A 20,128-nucleotide genomic window follows, 5' to 3' on the forward strand; every position below is an offset into this window, starting at 1 on the left:
TTTTCAGTGATGTGCTCAAACTCACGTTATCACCAAATCTTCTGGTCACGTCTCTGTCTTCAAAGGGCCGCGGTAGGCATTCCTTTAAGGCGATTTTGTCCGCCCAATACGGCATTGATATAAAGCTTGCATTTCCATTGTTTACCATATATCATTATGTATATACAATGTATTTGTTATTTCATGACATTTTAAATAAATTTGGATCCCAACCCATGTCTCGTGTTTCCTTCCATGCTTTGATAAAATCCTAGACCATTCTCGGGTAAAATACATAAACCAAGTGTATGTCTGCTTTAATCTTTTTACAAATAAGAAATACGAATCCTATCCGTACCTTGAGAAATAGCTCTTCCAACGCGACTCTCACTTCGTCCCATTTATCTGCCAAATTCTGAAATACCGGTATCACATTATATTCAGCAGTGTTTGTTGTGCCAATGGATGTTTTAGGCATCCCGTTTTTTTTTAACAATTCTACATAATAGAAATAATATCAGAAATGACACATTATATTCAGCAGTGTTTGTTGTGCCAATGGATGTTTTAGGCATCCCGTTTTTTTAACAATTCTACATAATAGAAATAATATCAGAAATGACACATTATATTCAGCAGTGTTTGTTGTGCCAATGGATGTTTTAGGCATCCCGTTTTTTTAACAATTCTACATAATAGAAGTAATATCAGAAATGAAAGACACAAATTAAGTTTCACATATTTGCATTATCTTGTACTGGCCTTTTTGTCAGCAAGCTCTGCAAAGTCTCCAAGTCTCGCGGAATTGAAGAGCATATATCCCAGGGAGTTCTAAACAAATACACGTATCAATTCAATATCTTATATTAACATTATGTTCTATCAAATACAATAACGGTTTGGATATTTAAAAAGTATTAAGTTGTTTATCAATATTTATTGTTAAATGTGGATGTAAAGGAACCGCTTTTTATAAAATGTCTTGTAAACTTAGCATTTCATACAAAATAAGTATATTCGTAAGGCGTACAATGTGTAATGACAGTGAATAACGGCATTTTATACCATTATTCATTTTTAGTCAAGGTACTGCCCACGTAACTGAGTTTTCAACTGGACCAAAATATAAATGGGGAAATTATTCAAATCATGTTTCATGAAGATTAAGAAATTAATGTGGCCTCTTGTTTTTTTATCAAGTGCCACAGTATCGAACTCTTTCGATTAATTAAGACAAATAAGACAAATGTCCTGACCAACTTTGATGAAGACTGGGTGATATATGTTGACTCTACAGTATTCACGCGTTTATTCTATAGTTTGACTGTTTACCTGTTTTTCGATCCAAAATTACCCAGTTACGATATCGGCCAAGACTTCATTAAAATAAAATTAATGTTCTGCCCAAGTTTTATTTATAAACATGTCGTCTAAAGCGAAAGCAAAAGTTTTCTTTAATTTACGTTGGAAACTGTTTTTTCTCTTCCTGTTTCAGTTATTAACTTGACTGAAATATAACTGGACAAATGTCAAAGTTTCGTTAAAGAGATATAAAATATCCGTTTAAATTTTTGTGAGGAGCAATTCATTCCATTTTAATATTCCGCAACGATATCTATTCATAAGACATACGAACACTAACTTCGTACACGAACATGTGTTTAATATATTGTTCCGCAACAAACCAAAAAGAGCATTTTGTATCTTGTAAAATCTATGTTACTAGACAACATCTAGCGTTGAAATTTTGGCTATTGCTATAAGAAACATTGATTTTGTTTATGTTTTTACTTTATTCTTTCGAAATATTATACGAAATATTCGTTGATTTTGAGTAATTATATTACTTAAGGATATACGGCCTCTAGAGTGTTTACACGATACCTTTTGATCAATCAACACGTCGTGTTCTGGTTTAGATAAAAACAACGCCCCATTTTTTCGGGGTATTCCGAAACGACTTTATTGCACTGTTAGCATTCAATCACTTGCCTTGATGTAGTCGTTGTCACCTTATCTGATTCAATGTAATTTGTGAAAAAAGTCAATAACACATGTCTTAATCTCTTTTTTAACAGATTTGTTTCAATTCGTCCGTTTCCATCGGAGTGTTGTTTCATTGGTTTTGTGAATTCTTCAGTCTTTCCCTCTGCACACGTTCCGACCGTCCTTGCCAGCTGATAAATGTTCATTTTAGTTCCTGTCCAGAATATCGTGTTACGCTCGGCGTATCATACTGTCACATCCTAAGTGTGCGAATTGACCAAGTTCTGCAATTCTGCACAATTTTCAGTAGCTCCACGCACTTCAGCTGCACGATCAGATAATCTTGAAATTCTTCAACTTCAGATATCTCTGCTCAAAATGTCAACAATTATTAAAACACTTCCTTTAACACAAGTTATCAAAATGTCGTTACGATTCGGAGCTTGATGCGCGGCTTTGAAAGAAAGCTCTTGTGGTCATATTATGGCATCACCTTTCGGCCAAAAGTGAATTGTTCAATTTCCCCACTTCAAAATGCACGCTTGCAGTTTCTTCTTCCATAGACTGCATAAGCACAAAATCAAGAACATGCTTACATCAATCCGTTAGCACAACGAGTTCATTTTGGAAGTAAAGGTGCTACTGAAACGTTCGTTTACAGTTATAAATGTGCTTTCAAATTGATCTATAAATTTAAAGCTCACACCTTTGCAAATGAGTGATAGGATCGGTTTAAGAGTATCAGAAAGTGATGGTAGTGATTTATCCGATTTATAGCAGTCCATCTATTCGTCTGAAAAAATGCTTGTTTCCTTAGAAGTTCATCTCGTTATCGATGTCTTTCAATAGGTCATTAATAACTAGAGCTTTGTCACAGATGTGAGGTATACCCCCACATGCCGCGTTGACACAGAATATTTTGCATGCTGATTTTGAACAAATGTACCGAGTAATTTTAAAATCTCACAATAAATGACATAGTTATGGTCCGGACAAGATCGTTTATGACCATTTTTTACCTTTGAACTCACAGTGTGACCTTGACATTTCAGATATCGACGTAATTCTTTCGCATGACACACCGTCCAATTATGTAGAACAAATGTACCAAATGATTTTAAAATCTCACAATCGATGACATAGTTATGGCTCCGGACAAGCTCATTTATGGCCATTTATGACCTTTTAACTCAAAGTGTGACATTGACCTTGGAGATATCGACGTAATTTTTTCGCACGACACACCATCCAATGATGGTGAACAAATGTGCCAAATGATTTGAAAGTCTCACAATGAACGACATAGTTATGGCCCGGACAAGCTCATTTATAGCTATGTTTGACCTTTGAACTTAATGTGTGACCTTGACCTTGGAGATATCGACGTAACTATTTCGCGCGACACACCGTCCAATGATGGTGAATACATGTGCCAAATAATTTTTAAATCTCAAAATGAACGACATAGTTATGGCCCGGACAAGCTCATTTATGGCCATTTTTGACCTTTAAACTCAAAGTGTGATCTTAACGTTGCAGATATCAAAGTAATTCTTTCCGATGACATACCGTCCAATGATGGTGAACAAATGTGCCAAATGATTTTAAAATCTCACAATCTATGACATAGTTATGGCCCGGACAAGCTCATTTATGGTCATTTTTTACCTTTGAACTCAAAGTGTGACCTTGACCTTGGAGAGATCGACGTAATTCTTTCGCGCGACACACCGTCCCATGATGGTGAACAAATATGCCAAATGATTTTAAAGTATCACAATAAATGACAAAGTTATTGCCCGGACAAGCATTTGACCTTTGAACTCCAAGTGTGACCTTGACCTTGAGATATCGACGTACTTCTTTCGCATGACACACCGTCCCATGATGGTGAACACATGTTCCAAGTCATTTTAAAATCTAACGATAAATGACATAGTTATGGTCTGAACAAACTTTCGTTTTAAACGCACTAAGTGACCCCGTGACCTAGATTTTGACCCGGCATGTACCATACCATATTCAAACTTGACCTAGACATCATCTAGATTCAACTTGTGATCAAAATTTGGTGAAGATCAGAGAAAATTTTGGATCAGATCGACATACCGACAAAGTGACTCCTATATAGCCCCTTTTACCAATGGCAATAGGGGTATAACAAAGTTGTGTTCACTGCATATTGTGTTCATGTCACTCAACTGCTTTGCGTTGTCCCGTTATGCATCGTCATTTATATTTACCAAATCAATTAAATCATCCGCAAATATGAATGTACCATGTAAATCCTTCTGAGCTTTTACCCGTTTCGCGTAAATATTTAACTTGAGACGCTTAATCCACCTTAAATTTAAATGTTCAATAATTGTTTAAAATTTACTAGACACTTCATCAAGCTTGATGTGGTTAAAAGCTTCTTTAACATCTAATTTAGCTTACATCTTTGCGTCTTTCAGTTCATGCAAAATGTAACCAAGTTTGGGCATTTGGCAAATTATCAGTTTACAATTGCGCTTTCTTACCATTAGCATATGATTCACCCATTTCGATGGTTGTGCTACATGTTCGAAGAATGTCCAATGCAAAAAGTCCAGCTCCTAATGCACACCAGCTGTGATATAAATTTAAAGTTTCACACTGGTAGAACGACATACATCATTGCATCGTCTGCGACATTTGTTACTTGTTCAAGATCCCCTATATCCTCTTTAAAATTTATCAGGCAATTGATGGTTACAAGATTTAGCTTTTGTACCGTTTGCAATCCTTATAGACACTTAAATTTATCCGGAACTATTACAAACTTCACAAAATCCTACTATACGGATTCTTAACTTTCACTTTCTATCTAAACATTGTTGATCTTATTGCATGTGTTCTTGATGTACTTTTCACCTCTACAAACACACCTTTTCGAAATTTTCCCGATGCCAGACAATTCACTTTACTGAATAACCGTAGCCACAATATGTTCACTTTTGTAATTGTTTTTATATCTACTATGCACATTGTGCTGTGTTTTGTTTTTGCGTTCCTTACTCTTCATCCATGAAATTGTTTCTGACATAGCAGAGTAATCTTTGGTTTAATAGTGTTTGCTTTCAATTTTGTAAATCTGTTGTTCATGTGATCTTCTTAAAACTTCTTAAATATGTATTTTTCGACTGCTTGTATGCTTTTCAGTACTTCTTGCCTACCCAAGTGTCCATTTTCTTCTCTCAATAATAACAGATTGTGTTTTCTAGTGTAAAACATATTATTTCGTCCCGTAACAATCTAGACGTGTTTGTCTTTAGTTTTATCATTATGCGTTTTCGTAATTGTTTCAGAAAAGTATCAACCAAAAAAGGTTCATGTGGGTTTCATATGACCTAAAAGCTAGGAGAATCTCAAGATTGTATTTTTACGAGAAAAGCGATAGCTTTTTTGTCTAGTACTTATGTCGTTTTGACTTCGAAACCGCCATGTGATTTGGTCGAATATTTCAATCAATTTTGGCAAAGAACAATGCAGAAGTACACATGCTTATCTCGTCTTTCTCTTGCAAAATCTTATATTCCATTTGTCTAATCTCTTACTTGAAATTCTACGCAAAGTTTGCCGTTTTCCATTTCTAAATTTCCCACCGATTTTAAGTCTTTAAGTCGTTTATTTGTGGGTTTGAACATTGTTTTGGATGAATTAATTTTGGACATTTTCCTCGTGCTCCTGCAGATATATGTTTGTGCATACAACGTCATACATGTTTTCAGAACCTTCATTTCATTATCAAATACACTAGACGCTGGTTAATTGTTACATACAACTATATTAGAATCAGCGGTCGTCAAAAATGTTCGACCTAATTGAGCCCTATGCCGAAAATACAACCAGACTTCACAATGATTTGGCAATAAATGCGGCTTTAAGTGTTTTCACATGGTAAATTTTGATGATGCACGAAAAACGATCGAAAACGTACTAGTGATAATTGCGACCTTAAAAACTCCCCATGAACGTTTAACAGTGTAGTGATAAATGATCGATGTTATTGCGTTTCTCGTATACAATAATGATTCAAATTCTTACCATTTCGAACAATTCATACATCCATTCTTGTCTTTTTCGTTTCATCTCCTAAACGGCAAATGACATAATTATAATTTTATTCAAATCACGAAGGTTATATGTATACAGCAAAAAACTAAAAGCATATTCGATATTTATACAGTTGTTTATATATTACTCATCAGGGTGAAATATAGATTAGTTGATTGTAACTGTAGCCTCTTCAAATCGTTAATCAACACAACTGATAATTGGGAAACATGCATAAAAAATATATAAATATATACATATACAAATAGTTCGAAAAGGTTGTGGAGCAAAATGTGGACGACGGTCATAAGACAATCGTAAAACTTAAACTCTGGAGAGCTGAAACACAAAAATCGAATACAAACACCTACACGTTCAGTCCAAGTTGACAATTATTTAGTATGTGAGGATGATGTTAAAAGTTGAATCATGTTTGTTTTTTGCATCTATAACGCTCAAAATCGACGAAAATTTCGTTAAGTATTTCGTTCAATAAAATTAACACGCAAACAATCAGTGTTTCTTTTAGCAATAGCCACAATTTGCAACGCTAGATGTGCTATGATTACATAGATTTTTGTTGATACAAATGCTCGTTTTTATTTATTTGACACAATTAATTCCATTTTAATTTCTTGCGAATATATCTATTCATACGACACACGAACACTAATGGTATCATGTTAGTGTTCACATGTCGTATGAATAAATATCGTTGTGGGAAATTAAAATGTAATTACATATGCAAAACAATTATAAAAACGAGCATTTTGTATCTACAAACATCTATTTTACCAGACCACATCTAGCGTTAAAATTTTGGCAATTACCATAAGGAACACATATTTTTAATTGTTTAACTTTATTTTACAAAATATTGTACGAAATGTTCGTTGATTTTGAATAGTAATGGGGCTTAAATAAATGATTATGCTGCACACAATGTCTGAACATTGTTATAAAATTAGTTTTAAATAGACGTCTACGAACATTTATGAATGTTATGTATTTGTATTTTCTAATTTTTCAGCGAGTGGATACTTGCAGTAAAATCATACAAGTATAGTACAACTAGAGCTTTGTCACAGGCGTGACGTATACCCCCACGTGCCGCATTGACACACACTATTTTGCATGCTGTCTTCACAAAACAAGAGAATCTAATTTATGGCGATTTTTAAGAATTGTTATGCCATTATCATTTGTAGCCATTTAGACCTTTGAACTCTTCAATTCTTTCACATGACACGCCGTCCAATGACTGTGAACAAAATTAATGTACAGAGTAATTTTAAAATCTCACAATGAATGACATAGATATGGCCCAGACAAGATCATTTATTGCCATGTTTGACCTTTGAACTAAAAGTGTGACCTTACCTTGGAGATATCGACGCAATTCTTTCGCGCGACACACCGTCCAATGATGGTGAACACAAGAGCCTAATGATTTAAAATCTCACAATAATCGACATAGTTATGGCCCGGACAAGCTCATTTATGGCCGTTTTTGACCTTTTAACTCATAGTGTGACCTTGACCTTGGAGATATCGACGTAATTCTTGCGCGCGACACACTGTCCAATGATGGTGAACAAATGTGCCAAATGATTTTTAAATCTCACAATGAACGACATAGTTATGGCCCGGACAAGCTCATTTATGGCCATTTTTACCTTTGAACTCAAAGTGTGACCTTGACCTTGGAAATATCGACGTAATTCTTTCGCGCAACACACCGTCCAATGATGGTGAATAAATGTGCCAAATGATTTTAAATTCTCACAATGAACGACATAGTTATGGCCCAGACAAGCTCATTTATGATCGTTGAACTCAAAGTGTGACCTTGACCTTGGAGATATCAACGTAATTCTTTCGTGCGACACACCGTCCAATGATGGTGAACAAATTTGCCAAATGATTTTAAAATCTCCCAATAAATGACAAATTTATTGCCCGGACAAGCATTTGACCTTTGAACTCCAAGTGTGACCTTGACCTTTGAGATATCGACACACTTTTTTCACACGACACATCAACCCATGATGGTGAACAATTGTACCAAGTCATTTTAAAATCTAACGATAAATGACATAGTTATGGTCCGGACAAACTTTCAGTTAAAACACACTAAGTGACCACGTGACCTAGCATAACCCATATTCAAACTTGACCTAGACATCATCTAGATACAACTTCTGACCAAGTTTGGTGAAGATCGGATAAAATTTCGGGACATACCGACCGACCGACGGACAAAGTGACTCCTATAGAGCACCCATTACCAATTAATAATAAGCGGTTAAATAATGCCAATGTAATAATCAACAACAGTGTGTGATCTCATAGAATCCTGTAAATTAAAAAACAGTCAGACTTCACGATGATTGGATATTTAATGATGGTTTAACTGCTTTCACGTGGTCGATTTTGACGACGCATAATTGACATCGATTAAATGTGATCTTAAAAGCTCATTCGCTTGTCCTCCACAGTGAATAATATTTATAATACCTGTCGTGTAATTTCTCTTTCGATTTCTTGTATCCTTCGTTCCATCTCCTAAACGACAAATGGAACATTAAGCATTGTATTGAAATCACAGAGATTATATGGATATAGCCATCAATAAATTAAGCAGATGCGATATTTATCAAGTTGTTTTATATATTACGCATCAGAGTTTATTGCAACGGCAACCTCTGGGCATCGATTATCCAAACAGCAGATGTTTGTGAAACATGTATGTTTCCCATACTCAGAAATTCCGTTCACAAATTCGTGAATATGTGCAATTGTTTTCAGGTATTTTAAAAATTAATGTTCCTCTGATTATGACCAGAGAAAAAAACAGTTTCGATATTACATGAAAATTGAATATTAAAATTGAAACCGAAAAAAAAGTTGACGATAAGGGGATCTTAAAACTTACCACAACTACATTTCGCAGGTGAGCTAAAACACACAAATCGTACACCAGCACCTACATGTCCAGTCCATGTTGACAATTATTTAATATGCGAAGGTGATAATAAACGTGAATGCATATTTTTAATGGTCGTAATTATGTTATTACATTATTTTTAAATAGACGTATACGAACATATATGTATGTTTGTAGTTTTATTTTCTCGGGTTTCACCGAGTTTTCAACTGCAATTAATTATATTTCCATTAGCATCTTCTCTTTCTTTGAAGTTTTGCGTAATGATCCCTTATCTTTTATCTGACTTTCCCGGTTGTTCCAACGTTCAGTCATAATTGTGAATCGTTGAGTATGGACAATGATCGGAACAAATCATAAGAGTCCTGCTCCTGTTAGTTTAAACCTATTTATTTTAGCTCGATTGCGCCGAAAGCCTTAGGCTTATATAAACGCTCTCGAGTCCGTTTCCTGGGCCTAGAACCAGTACTTCCTGCTCCTGTTGCATATTTTATGTGTTTCAATACAACGTTTTACACTTTTAGGTATTTCGCGATTTATATTACATTTTCACCGCTGCATACCATTTTTATACGGAACCTCTAAGTGCTCATACAGGGTATCGGAATGGACTTAACAATACCGATGTTCACCATTCTATACATAGATGATGACGTCACTTCGTTATTGTCACCTCTATGCTAGGACGCATCACATTCCCCTGATTTGGGGATTTGTGCTTCCGCCAATATAGTTCCGCGTAGGAATGAATATTTTTCTATAATGAGAAAAACGGTTTTTAATATGTGTTTAAAATGGGATGTTGTTTAAAGAAATGTTATTTAGTATGTTTAAATGCGATTTTGAATCTCTATTAAATCTGATAGCGATTTTCAAAAGCACGATTACTTGACTTACTTTCGCTTTTACTTTTCACTTGTAAAAGAAGTGCTACCCACAATTCCTTGCGCGTCTGTACACAGGTCAGTAAGACCGGTGTGTACACAATGGATGTTCACAGGACGTTCGTTTAATCATCAAATATACCAGACGCTAGTCAATGGTTATATACAACTATATTACTATAGGCGGTTAAATACTGCCTATGTAGTATCAACAACAGTGTGTGAGCTTATAGAACCCGCGTAGAAAATATAGTCAGACCTCACGATGATTTGGCATTTAATGCGGCTTTTACTGATTTCATGTGGTCAATTTTGACGACGCACAATCGACAACGCACTAGTGATAAAATGCGATCTTAAAAGCTCTCCATTAGAATGTTCTCCACGGTGCAGTGATTGATGATATGTGCTAAATTTAGTTTCATTTACAATTATGATTCATATTCTTACCTTTCTTAGTTCATCCCTTTCTTTTTCCAGTTTTATTTCCCTCTCTCTTTCCCTTTCCCTTTCTTGTCTTCTCCGTTTGATCGCCTAAACATCATGGTCAAATAGAAATCAGATTATTACAACGGCAGCCTCTGCACATCGGTAATCCAAACAACAGAAGTTTGCAAAACACGTGTGCTACCTATTCTCGGAGTTCAGAAAGATGTATATATGGTAACATATGTTATGAGGTGTTTTGATTAAACATGAATGCCCGTTTCGATATTGACCTGTGATATCTTGTTCTGAAAAATCTAACCACTCTTGGAACGTTCTCTATAGATTGATATTGTGTGGAAAACTAAAAACGTTAGACTGTGACATTTGACTAGTTTACATAATAATCTGTATTTTAAAACCGTTTACTATCTCCTACAAATTATTAATCAGGTTCTCTATATACCCTGTTAAACCTAATGTATTATGAGAAAACAGTTTTAATGTTATATTCAGATATAATATAAATACTGCTACATTGTTTCCGACAAAAATGTTGACAACGCACGAAGGTCAAAAGGAAATCGCAAACACGCACACAGTGTGCTTTGGTGACCTTTAACACAAAAAGCTTATGCATAAACTTACACGTTCATTCCATGGTGACCAGTTCTTAAATGAAGAGGTGATGTTTACAGTGAATACATATGTTTGTGTTTATTTTTGATATGAAATATCAGACTTAATAGAATATCAGAATATTGTCAACGGCAACAGCAATCACATACAACGTATGGCACATTATTCCAGTGGTTAACGATACAATTGCATTAAATGTGAATAATATGGATTTATTTTAACCTCGCTTAAATCGTCCAGTTCGTTGACGCTCTTGTTCGACCCCTCTTGGCTCTGAAACAGTAAAATTCTGAAATACGCCTCTTGTATATCTTATTCCGACGCTGCATTCATCGACTTTAATCTTTCTTTACCAAATGTAGTGGAAAGCCTTAGGATGTTCATTTCCGTATTGTAAATTTCCTTTTCTTAGGTATGATGTATTAATCTTCCTAAAGCTCTTTCTTTTGACGTAAAAATGTCGCTATTAAATCGCGACGCTTAGGCCTGCAATTTTACACTTATTCAAGAATTGGTAAAACATTATTGAAACTATATTTACAGCTGCATACTGAGTAACACATTTATACGACCGTTACCTTCGTAAGAAATTAGGAAGACACATTCTATATAAACATATCCTTAAAAGGTATGTTCACAAACGAAACATTTAACCTTTTCCATACGTACATAGACTAGTATACTATACCACCAGTTTATGGCTTAATACATGAATTTGTAAAACCGAGGTTGATCAATTTAGTAAAGTTATCAATTATATTAAACAACTAAACCACAATGATTTATTAGATATCCGTCATTATCATCATAGACACCTATCGGCGTGTGCCGACCATTAGACGATCTATACATGTCAAACACATTTTAATACCGCCGGTATCTATGCATAATTTCTCGTATTTATTGAGTCTTCATTTCGTTCTGCGTTAGACTAATGCAATTCCTGAAATGTATCAATCCACCCATTAAAATGAAAATGGCTTATGATAACGTATTATTAAACAAAGTCTTTAAACACACATATTCAAAGTAAAGAAACAATCGATAGTTGCATATGTGTTAAAACATGATCCGGTATTACACAATCGTCACAAAAGAAGATTATGTGAAAGTAAATGTGCAGGTTTTCTAGTGCATAGATTATTTATTTTAACTATACCATTTTTGCAGTTTTTTTTCTTAATTAAACTATCTATCTTCGACGTTGCACTGTCAGTTATTTTTACTCAGTCATGGATAAATTAATACGAATATTATTTATTTCGTTTTCTTCGGATACATATGGAATACAAACAAGATATTCAGAGGGAGTAATCTATGGCAATTGATCCGAATCTTATATTTAGGTTTGTTTGTGATGAGAAAGACACCCGATAAGAATGGGCGGACGTCTCTGTGTATATCTCGAAGTTGATTAAGTCCTTTCGCATTTGAGGCTGCGTAATATGAAGATTCAGTGTAAATCAATCAATAGATCAATCAATCGATAAATCACTCAATCAATCAATCGATCGATCAACAATAAATTAATAAACAACCAATTACAGTACAGGAACTACCACATCCGAGTTACTCATGCCGCCTTGGGGATGCATGGATGGACCCGGCCCCAAGTTGTCATCTAATGTTGGTGCGCATAACTGATGCAGTCAACACGTTTTAGCTATTTGCATAAATCTTATAATGCTGTTAACTGCATTATGTCAAAGCATATCTCTTGAGGATAAAAAGTGGCTCAGATGTGTATTTATCAATGTTTTTTTTAGATTGACAGGCACAGATGGACGTAGAAGAGAATTCACAAACGTAAAAACCAACATCGATATGCCTGTGCACATAAAACAAGCTTGTGTCTGCCGTTTATGTGAATCGCAGAGGCAGGGCTTTTTCGTAAAAAATAGCCTGTTTTGTCAAACATGGCTTGGAGTTTAATATTCCTGATGTTGCTCGCTATCCGCGTCATGTGAATTACATATTACAAATTGCCATGTCATATTTGATAAACTTCATATAGCGTCATGCTTTACGCTTTGTGAATTCGTCTGGTTGACTTGCTATTGTAATAACTAGTGTAATGTTGTAATAAATCAAGTATTAAGCGATATACAAACTTAATTAAAATTTAGACTAAACGTATGCGTTTTCATTTACACGCAATAATATATTATTTGCATTTATCAAGTAACGACATATGCAGGGTTAAAAGTTAGCATAACTGAAAAACCTGAAAATTTTAGATGGGGGCCTGGGGGCCGCCAGGACCCCCGGTGGGTCCAGGGCAAAGCCCTGGTAGGGGCCCAGGGGGCCAAAGGCCCCCGGAAGCTCCTGAGACTTAGCAAAATAAAAATGAAAATAGCTTAGAAATTAACACAAATCTTAAAAATCACACCTGTTTTGCAAGTTCATTTAATAAAAAAAGAGTTAATATATTTTATTTTTTTTTAGTAAGAAACCAAAAATTTCAATCAACAATGAAGGTATGTGAAGTTGGCTGTTTGATGTTAGCTGTTCATCAGATGTTTAAACAGAAATGCACAGCTGTGCATTGGGTGTTAATCAGATGTTTAAAACAGAAATGCACAGCTGTGCATTGGGTGTTAATCAGATGTTTAAAGTAGAAATGTACAGCTGTGCATTGGATGTTCGTCGGATGTTTAAAAAACAAATGCACAGCTGTGCATTGGGTGTTCATCAGATATTTAAAAAAGAAATTCACAGCTGTGCATTGGGTGTTCGTCAGATGTTTAAATTAGACATGCATAGCTGTGCATTAGTTGTTCGTCAGATGTTTACAATTTAAATGCACAGCTGTGCATTGGGTGTTCATCAGATGTTTAATATATAAATGAATAGCTGTGCATTGGGTGTTCGTCAAAAGTTAAAAATAGGAACGCAAAGCTGTGCATTGGATATTCGTCATATGTTTAAAATACAAATGCACAGCTGTGCATTGGGTGTTCATCAGATGTTTAAAACAGAAATGCACAGCGGTGCATAGGGTGTTAATCAGATGTTAAAATAGAAATGCACAGCTGTGTATTGGGTATTCGTCAGATGTTTAAAATACAAATGCACAGCTGTGCATTGAATGTTCGTCAGATGTTCAAAATACAACTCCACAGCTCTGCATTGGGTGTTCATCAGATGTTTAATATATAAATGTTAGATGTTTAAAATAGAAATGCATAGCTGCGCATCGGGTGTTCATCAGATGTTTAAAAAAGAAATGCACAGCTGTGCATTGGGTGTTCGTCAGATGTTTAAATTAGGAATGCATAGCTGTGCATTGTGTGTTCTTCAGATGTTTACAATTTAAATGCACAGCTATGCATTGGGTGTTCATCAGATGTTTAATAACTAAATGCATAGTTGCACATCGGGTGTACGGCAGAAGTTTAAAGTAGAAATGCACAGCTGTGCATTGGGTGTTAATCAGATGTTTAAAATAGAAATGTGCAGATGTGCATTGGATGTTCGTCGGATGTTTAAAATACAAATGCACAGCTGTGCATTGGGTGTTCATCAGATATTTAAAAAAGAAATGCACAGCTGTGCATTGGGTGTTCGTCAGATGTTTAAATTAGAAATGCATAGCTGTGAATTGGGTGTTCGTCAGATGTTTACAATTTAAATGCACAGCTGTGCATTGAGTGTTCATCAGATGTTTAATATATAAATGCATAGCTGTGCATTGTGTGTTCGTCATATGTTCAATATATAAATACATAGCTGTGCATTAGGTGTTTGCCAGATGTTTAAAATAGAAATGAACAGCTATGCATAGGGTGTTAATCAGATGTTTAAAACAGAAATGCACAGCTGTGTATTGGGTGTAAATCAGATGTTTAAAATAGAAATGTACAGATGTGCATTGGATGTTCGTCGGATGTTTAAAATACAAATGCACAGCTGTGAATTGGGTGTTCATCAGATATTTAAAAAAGAAATGCACAGCTGTGCATTGGGTGTTCGTCAGATGTTTAAATTAGAAATGTATAGCTGTGCATTAGGTGTTCGTCAGATGTTTACAATTTAAATGCACAGCTGTGCATTGGGTGTTCATCAGATGTTTAATATATAAATGAATAGCTGTGCATTGGGTGTTCGTCAGATGTTTAAAATAAAAATGCATAGCTGCGCATCGGGTGATCGGCAGAAGTTTAAAATAAATGCACAGCTGTGCATTGGGTGTTTATCAGATGTTTAAAATAGAAATAAATAGCTGTGAATTGGGTGTCCGTCAGATGTTAATATAGAAACGCGAAGTTGTGCATTTGGTGTTCGTCAGATGTTTAAAATACAAATGCACAGCTGTGCATTTGGTGTTCATCAGATGTTTAAAATAGAAATGCACAGCTGTGCATTGGATGTTCGGCAGATGTTTAAATAGAAATGCACAGCTGTGCATTAGGTGTTCGTTAGATGTTTACAATTTAAATGCACAGCTGTTCATTTGGTGTTCATCAGATGTTTAATATATAAATGCATAGCTGTGCATTGGGTGTTCGTCAAATGTTAAAATAGAAATGCATAGCTGCGCATCGGGTGTTCGGCAGAGAAGTTTAAAATAGAAATTGGGTGTTAATCAGATGTTTAAAATACAAATGCACAGCTGTGCATTGGATGTTCGTCAGATGTTTAAAAAACAAATGCAAAGCTGTGCATTGGATGTTCGTCAGATGTTTAAAATAGAAATGCACAGCTGTGCATTAGGTGTTCGTTAGATGTTTACAATTTAAATGCACAGCTGTTCATGCGGTGTTCATCAGATGTTTAATATATAAATGCATAGCTGTGAATTGGGTGTCCGTCAGATGTTAATATAGAAACGCAAAGTTGTGCATTGGGTGTTCGTCAGATGTTTAAAATACAAATGCACAGCTGTGCATTGGGTGTTCATCAGATGTTTAAAATAGAAATGCACAGCTGTGTATTGGATGTTCGGCAGATGTTTAAAACAATAATGCACAGCTGTGCATTGGGTGTCCTTTAGATGTTTAAAATAGAAATGCATAGATGCGCATCGGGTGTTCGGCAGATTAAAAAGAAATGCACAGCTGTGCATTGGGTGTTAATCAGATGTTTAAAATAGAAATGCACAACTGTGCATTGGATGTTCGTCAGATGTTAAAATACAAATGCACAGCTGTGCATTGGATGTTCGTCAGATGTTAAAATACAAATGCACAGCTGTGCATTGGGTGTTCATCAGATGTTTAAAATAGAAATGTATAGCTGCGCATCGGGTATTCGGCAGATGTTAAAAATAGAAATGCACAGCTCTGCTTTAGATGTTCGTCATATGTTTAAAATAGAAATTCATAATTGCGCATCGGGTGATCGGCAGAAGTTTAAAATAAATGCACAGTTGTGCATTGGGTGTTCATCAGATGTTTAAAATAGAAATGCACAGCTGCGCATTGGATGTTCGGCAGATGTTTAAACCAGATATGCACAGCTGTGCATTGGGTGTCCTTTAGATGTTTAAAATAGAAATGAATAGCTGCGCATCGGGTGTTCGGCAGATTTAAATAGAGATGCACAGCTGTGCATTGGGTGTTAATCAGATGTTAAAATAAAAATGCACTTCTGTGCATTAAATGTTCGTCAGATGTTAAAATACAGATGCACAGCTGTGCATTGGATGTTCGTCAGATGTTAAAATACATATGCACAGCTGTGCATTGGGTGTTCATCAGATGTTTAAAATACAAATACACAGCTGTGCATTGGATGTTCGGCAGATGTTAAAAATAGAAATGCACAGCTGTGCTTTAGATGTTCGTCAGATGTTTAAAATAGAAATTCATAGCTGCGCATCGGGTGTTCGGCAGAAGCTTAAAATAGAAATGCACAGCTGTGCATTGGGTGTTAAACAGATGTTTAAAATAGAAAAATATAGCTGTGAATTGGGTGACCGTCAGATGTTAAAAAAGAAACGCAAAGTTGTGCATTGGGTGTTCGTCAGATTTAATGCAGAGCTGTGCATTGGGTGTTAATCAGATGTTTAAACCGATTGGGATCTAATTTACAAGAATGTGTTAAACATAATAATGTATATTAGCATCATAAATTAAATAAATCACGTACTTCAAATTATATATAAATCATTTTAAAATGATTTGTGAGCATATTAGTAATGTGACAGCGTAAAATAACAAATATTTTACATTTCGCAATGTTTGCTACATTAGTAGTGATAGTATTAACTTACATAGAAAAATCCCGTCCACAGTGGACACCATCGCGGTAGAGAAGAACGCAGTGGTAGGCACAATCGATGCTGCAAATGAATTGTACGGTTTTATAGTATTTATGTATCAAACTTTATTTTGTTAACACATACATTTGTATATACGAGCCAATTAATAACGGGGTAATAGAAATAGTTAAAAAGGGTAAATAAATTAAATAAAAAACCAAATTTTCGTGGAAAAGGATTTTGCTTCAAGCTGTTGTGAAGTGCCCAGTATGGTAAAAAATTGTACGGTTAGTATGTGTTACATCCTGTTGGTTGGGTTCAAACACAGTGTCAAGGGCTCGTTCGTATCAGACATTGCGGATTTTTTGTGGATGAGCAAGTTTCCCAGTATTTCCCAAAGCCCAGCCGAATTCAGTCTTATTCGATCGTTACAGTTGATGTTTATTATAATTACGTTATTGGCGTCGAGTTTAATTTTGTTTTGGCATTGCACATTCAATTGTGAAAAAAATAAAATAATCATACAGACGTTTTGACACGCGAGATACATAGGCAATACAACTCGAGTTAGTTTAAATTTTACTTCAAGCCTGTTATCAATAGTCATTTTTATTGTTCTTCTGTCTGTAAGTTTACGTTTATTTGCAAAACAACTTCATGATGTACAGATTCAGCTTTTTGAAGTGCATATCATTACAGGACATGCCAAGTGTTTCGTGGATGGAGGGTTTGAGAATATTAAAATACTCTTAAGATGGACCGAGGGGGGTGCATGGACTAACTGTATTGTTTTCCTCTAAAGTATGCACACAGAACGTATAATTAATGTAAACAACGGCATGTTAAATGGTAGACAAGTACGCAGGGGTTGCCAAATTTCGTTCACATAATTATGTTTTCAAAACGACGACCTTTTTTCTTCACCTTTTATATTAACCATTTGAAACCCACAGGCATGGCCTATTTTAAACCTAGGTACGTGAATTGCAACAATATTGTTAAGGATACTTAATAATGAGTTACATAGCAAAACATATTCTTTAGAGCCTTGCAGTTTCGGAGCAGAACATGCTTACTTCAATTTTTGTGTTGCAAATAAACTATATAAATCATGCGACCCCGCGGCTCGGCCAGTTTTTACCTCACAATTATGAATAATGAGTGTAGATGAAAACTATATGATATAACATACAAAACACTACTCTTATGGACGAAGAGGTTTTGGAGAAAATTATGTTATTTGGCTTTTAAATATACATTAATCAGCTGGTCCCTGGGACAGGACCATTATTGACTCCAGAGACATATTGTTTTACAAACTGTGTAGAGGACTTCTATATGATGTTCAATGAAACATGTGGGCCTTGTGGTTTCATAGATGATGTTTGAATTGATATTTATATACACGTATATAAATCAAAACACACACACACGCGCGCGCGCACGCACACGCACGACTATACGATGTCCAATGCCAAATATTAAACCTCCGGGCCTGGTCGAATACTTAAAGTTATTTTGCGGCAAGTCCAAATAAATCATTTGATCCCTAATGCGTGTCAAGTTTTTTTTTTAGCGACCCCCCCCCCCCCCCCCTTAAAAAACGTTGAAAAGGGCCACTAACAGATGTCAAAGCTTTGAACTCTATGATTTGAGAATATACTCTTAAAGCTGTTTTGCTAAAATGTCAGTAAAGGACATTTCACGGTCAATGTTATACCATGGTCCCGTTATGCACAGAGTAAGTACGCATCGATTAACCAAGTGGAAGTAAAATGCCAATTTTATACTTTGGTCACAATCAATTTAGATTTTTTGTAATGCTTCAAAGTTCTATATGTTTAAGTGATCCATATGTCGTGGGTAGTTTTAATCTCAGAAGCATTATTACAACATAGTATGTAGACAGCCAATATATGATTTATATACCAAATATTAAACATATTAACCTATTGGTCTTTGAGAATATGCCTTGTATCATGATTTTAAACAACTTTTTAGAGGACCTCTAACTGATTAAAGAAAAACAAATATCACTGTGATGCTCTTGTGGTTACAGAGATGATTGTTTAAACTATCCTGCTAATTAACTCATTTAACTGTATACAGATCGTGTTGTCTCTAATGCGTGGCCACTTTTAAGCGCATGGGTTAGGATTTGAACAAATGTGTAAAGGAACACAATATGATTATGATACACCATACCAAAAATCAAAGATTTTGACAGTCCTGTTTCAGAGATTTTTCAAGTTTCGGCTTGTGTGACCTGGATATGCAGCGGACTTTAACGATTTGAGTTAACGATGTAATCAACTGTGAAAGAGGTTTGCCCAAGCATTATGTGTGTGAAGTTTCGTAAAAATATCCCAAGCGATTAAGTTAATGCCGTTTGAAGCAAATTGTCGACGACGGGCGACTGACGACACACGACATTCAACAATCTCAACATGAGCACTTTGCCCTATGGAGAGCTAAACAACATAATGGAGTTGAATACAAAATACAACCAGGTAACAAACTCACGGAAACACTTAAGAAATGGGTGCAAGTTTTGTAATAACTATGACTCATACTACGACCTTTAAACAAACACACTTTTATGACACTCAATTACATTTTCGGATAGTTTTATTTATGATACAAATATAAGAAATAAAAAGACAATTTCGGTGTAAGATCACATTTAAATTTCATCCGCAACTCGTTTAAAGTATGTTCTATTTTTACATGAGCCCTTATTTAATATAAATACAATATCACACTAAACTTAACCAATATCCTCTATATCTCAAACTATATCTTTTAACTGAAAAAGATAAAACTTGAAATATTCACTTACGTAATTGAGTTCTTCCAAATCTCGCCGGAAATGTAGTTCCATCATGTCATTATTTACCAACCTTAAATACAGTTTTACATTTACGGTTAAACACATAATAAACACACGTCAACAAGTGTTTGGTTTCATGTAACCTAGCTAACCTTTGC

General features: G+C 35.2%; 1 protein-coding gene across 3 annotated transcripts in view; it reads right to left on the bottom strand.

The window, feature by feature from the left end:
• Positions 1 to 20,128, bottom strand: part of LOC127850704 (uncharacterized) — a 97,563-nt gene that overhangs the window by 65,750 nt on the left and 11,685 nt on the right. For all 3 annotated transcript variants that reach the window (XM_052383969.1, XM_052383968.1, XM_052383970.1), the window contains exons 2-9: positions 19,980 to 20,040; positions 17,153 to 17,221; positions 11,161 to 11,211; positions 10,324 to 10,407; positions 8,560 to 8,607; positions 6,034 to 6,081; positions 742 to 810; positions 338 to 394 (exon numbers count right to left, since the gene is read on the bottom strand). In XM_052383969.1, the coding sequence (XP_052239929.1) occupies positions 338 to 394; positions 742 to 810; positions 6,034 to 6,081; positions 8,560 to 8,607; positions 10,324 to 10,407; positions 11,161 to 11,211; positions 17,153 to 17,221; positions 19,980 to 20,040 (487 nt within the window). The remainder of the gene's footprint in view (positions 1 to 337; positions 395 to 741; positions 811 to 6,033; positions 6,082 to 8,559; positions 8,608 to 10,323; positions 10,408 to 11,160; positions 11,212 to 17,152; positions 17,222 to 19,979; positions 20,041 to 20,128) is intronic.

Source organism: Dreissena polymorpha, chromosome 11 (assembly GCF_020536995.1).
Source record: "Dreissena polymorpha isolate Duluth1 chromosome 11, UMN_Dpol_1.0, whole genome shotgun sequence".
Taxonomy (NCBI): Eukaryota; Metazoa; Mollusca; class Bivalvia; order Myida; family Dreissenidae; genus Dreissena; species Dreissena polymorpha.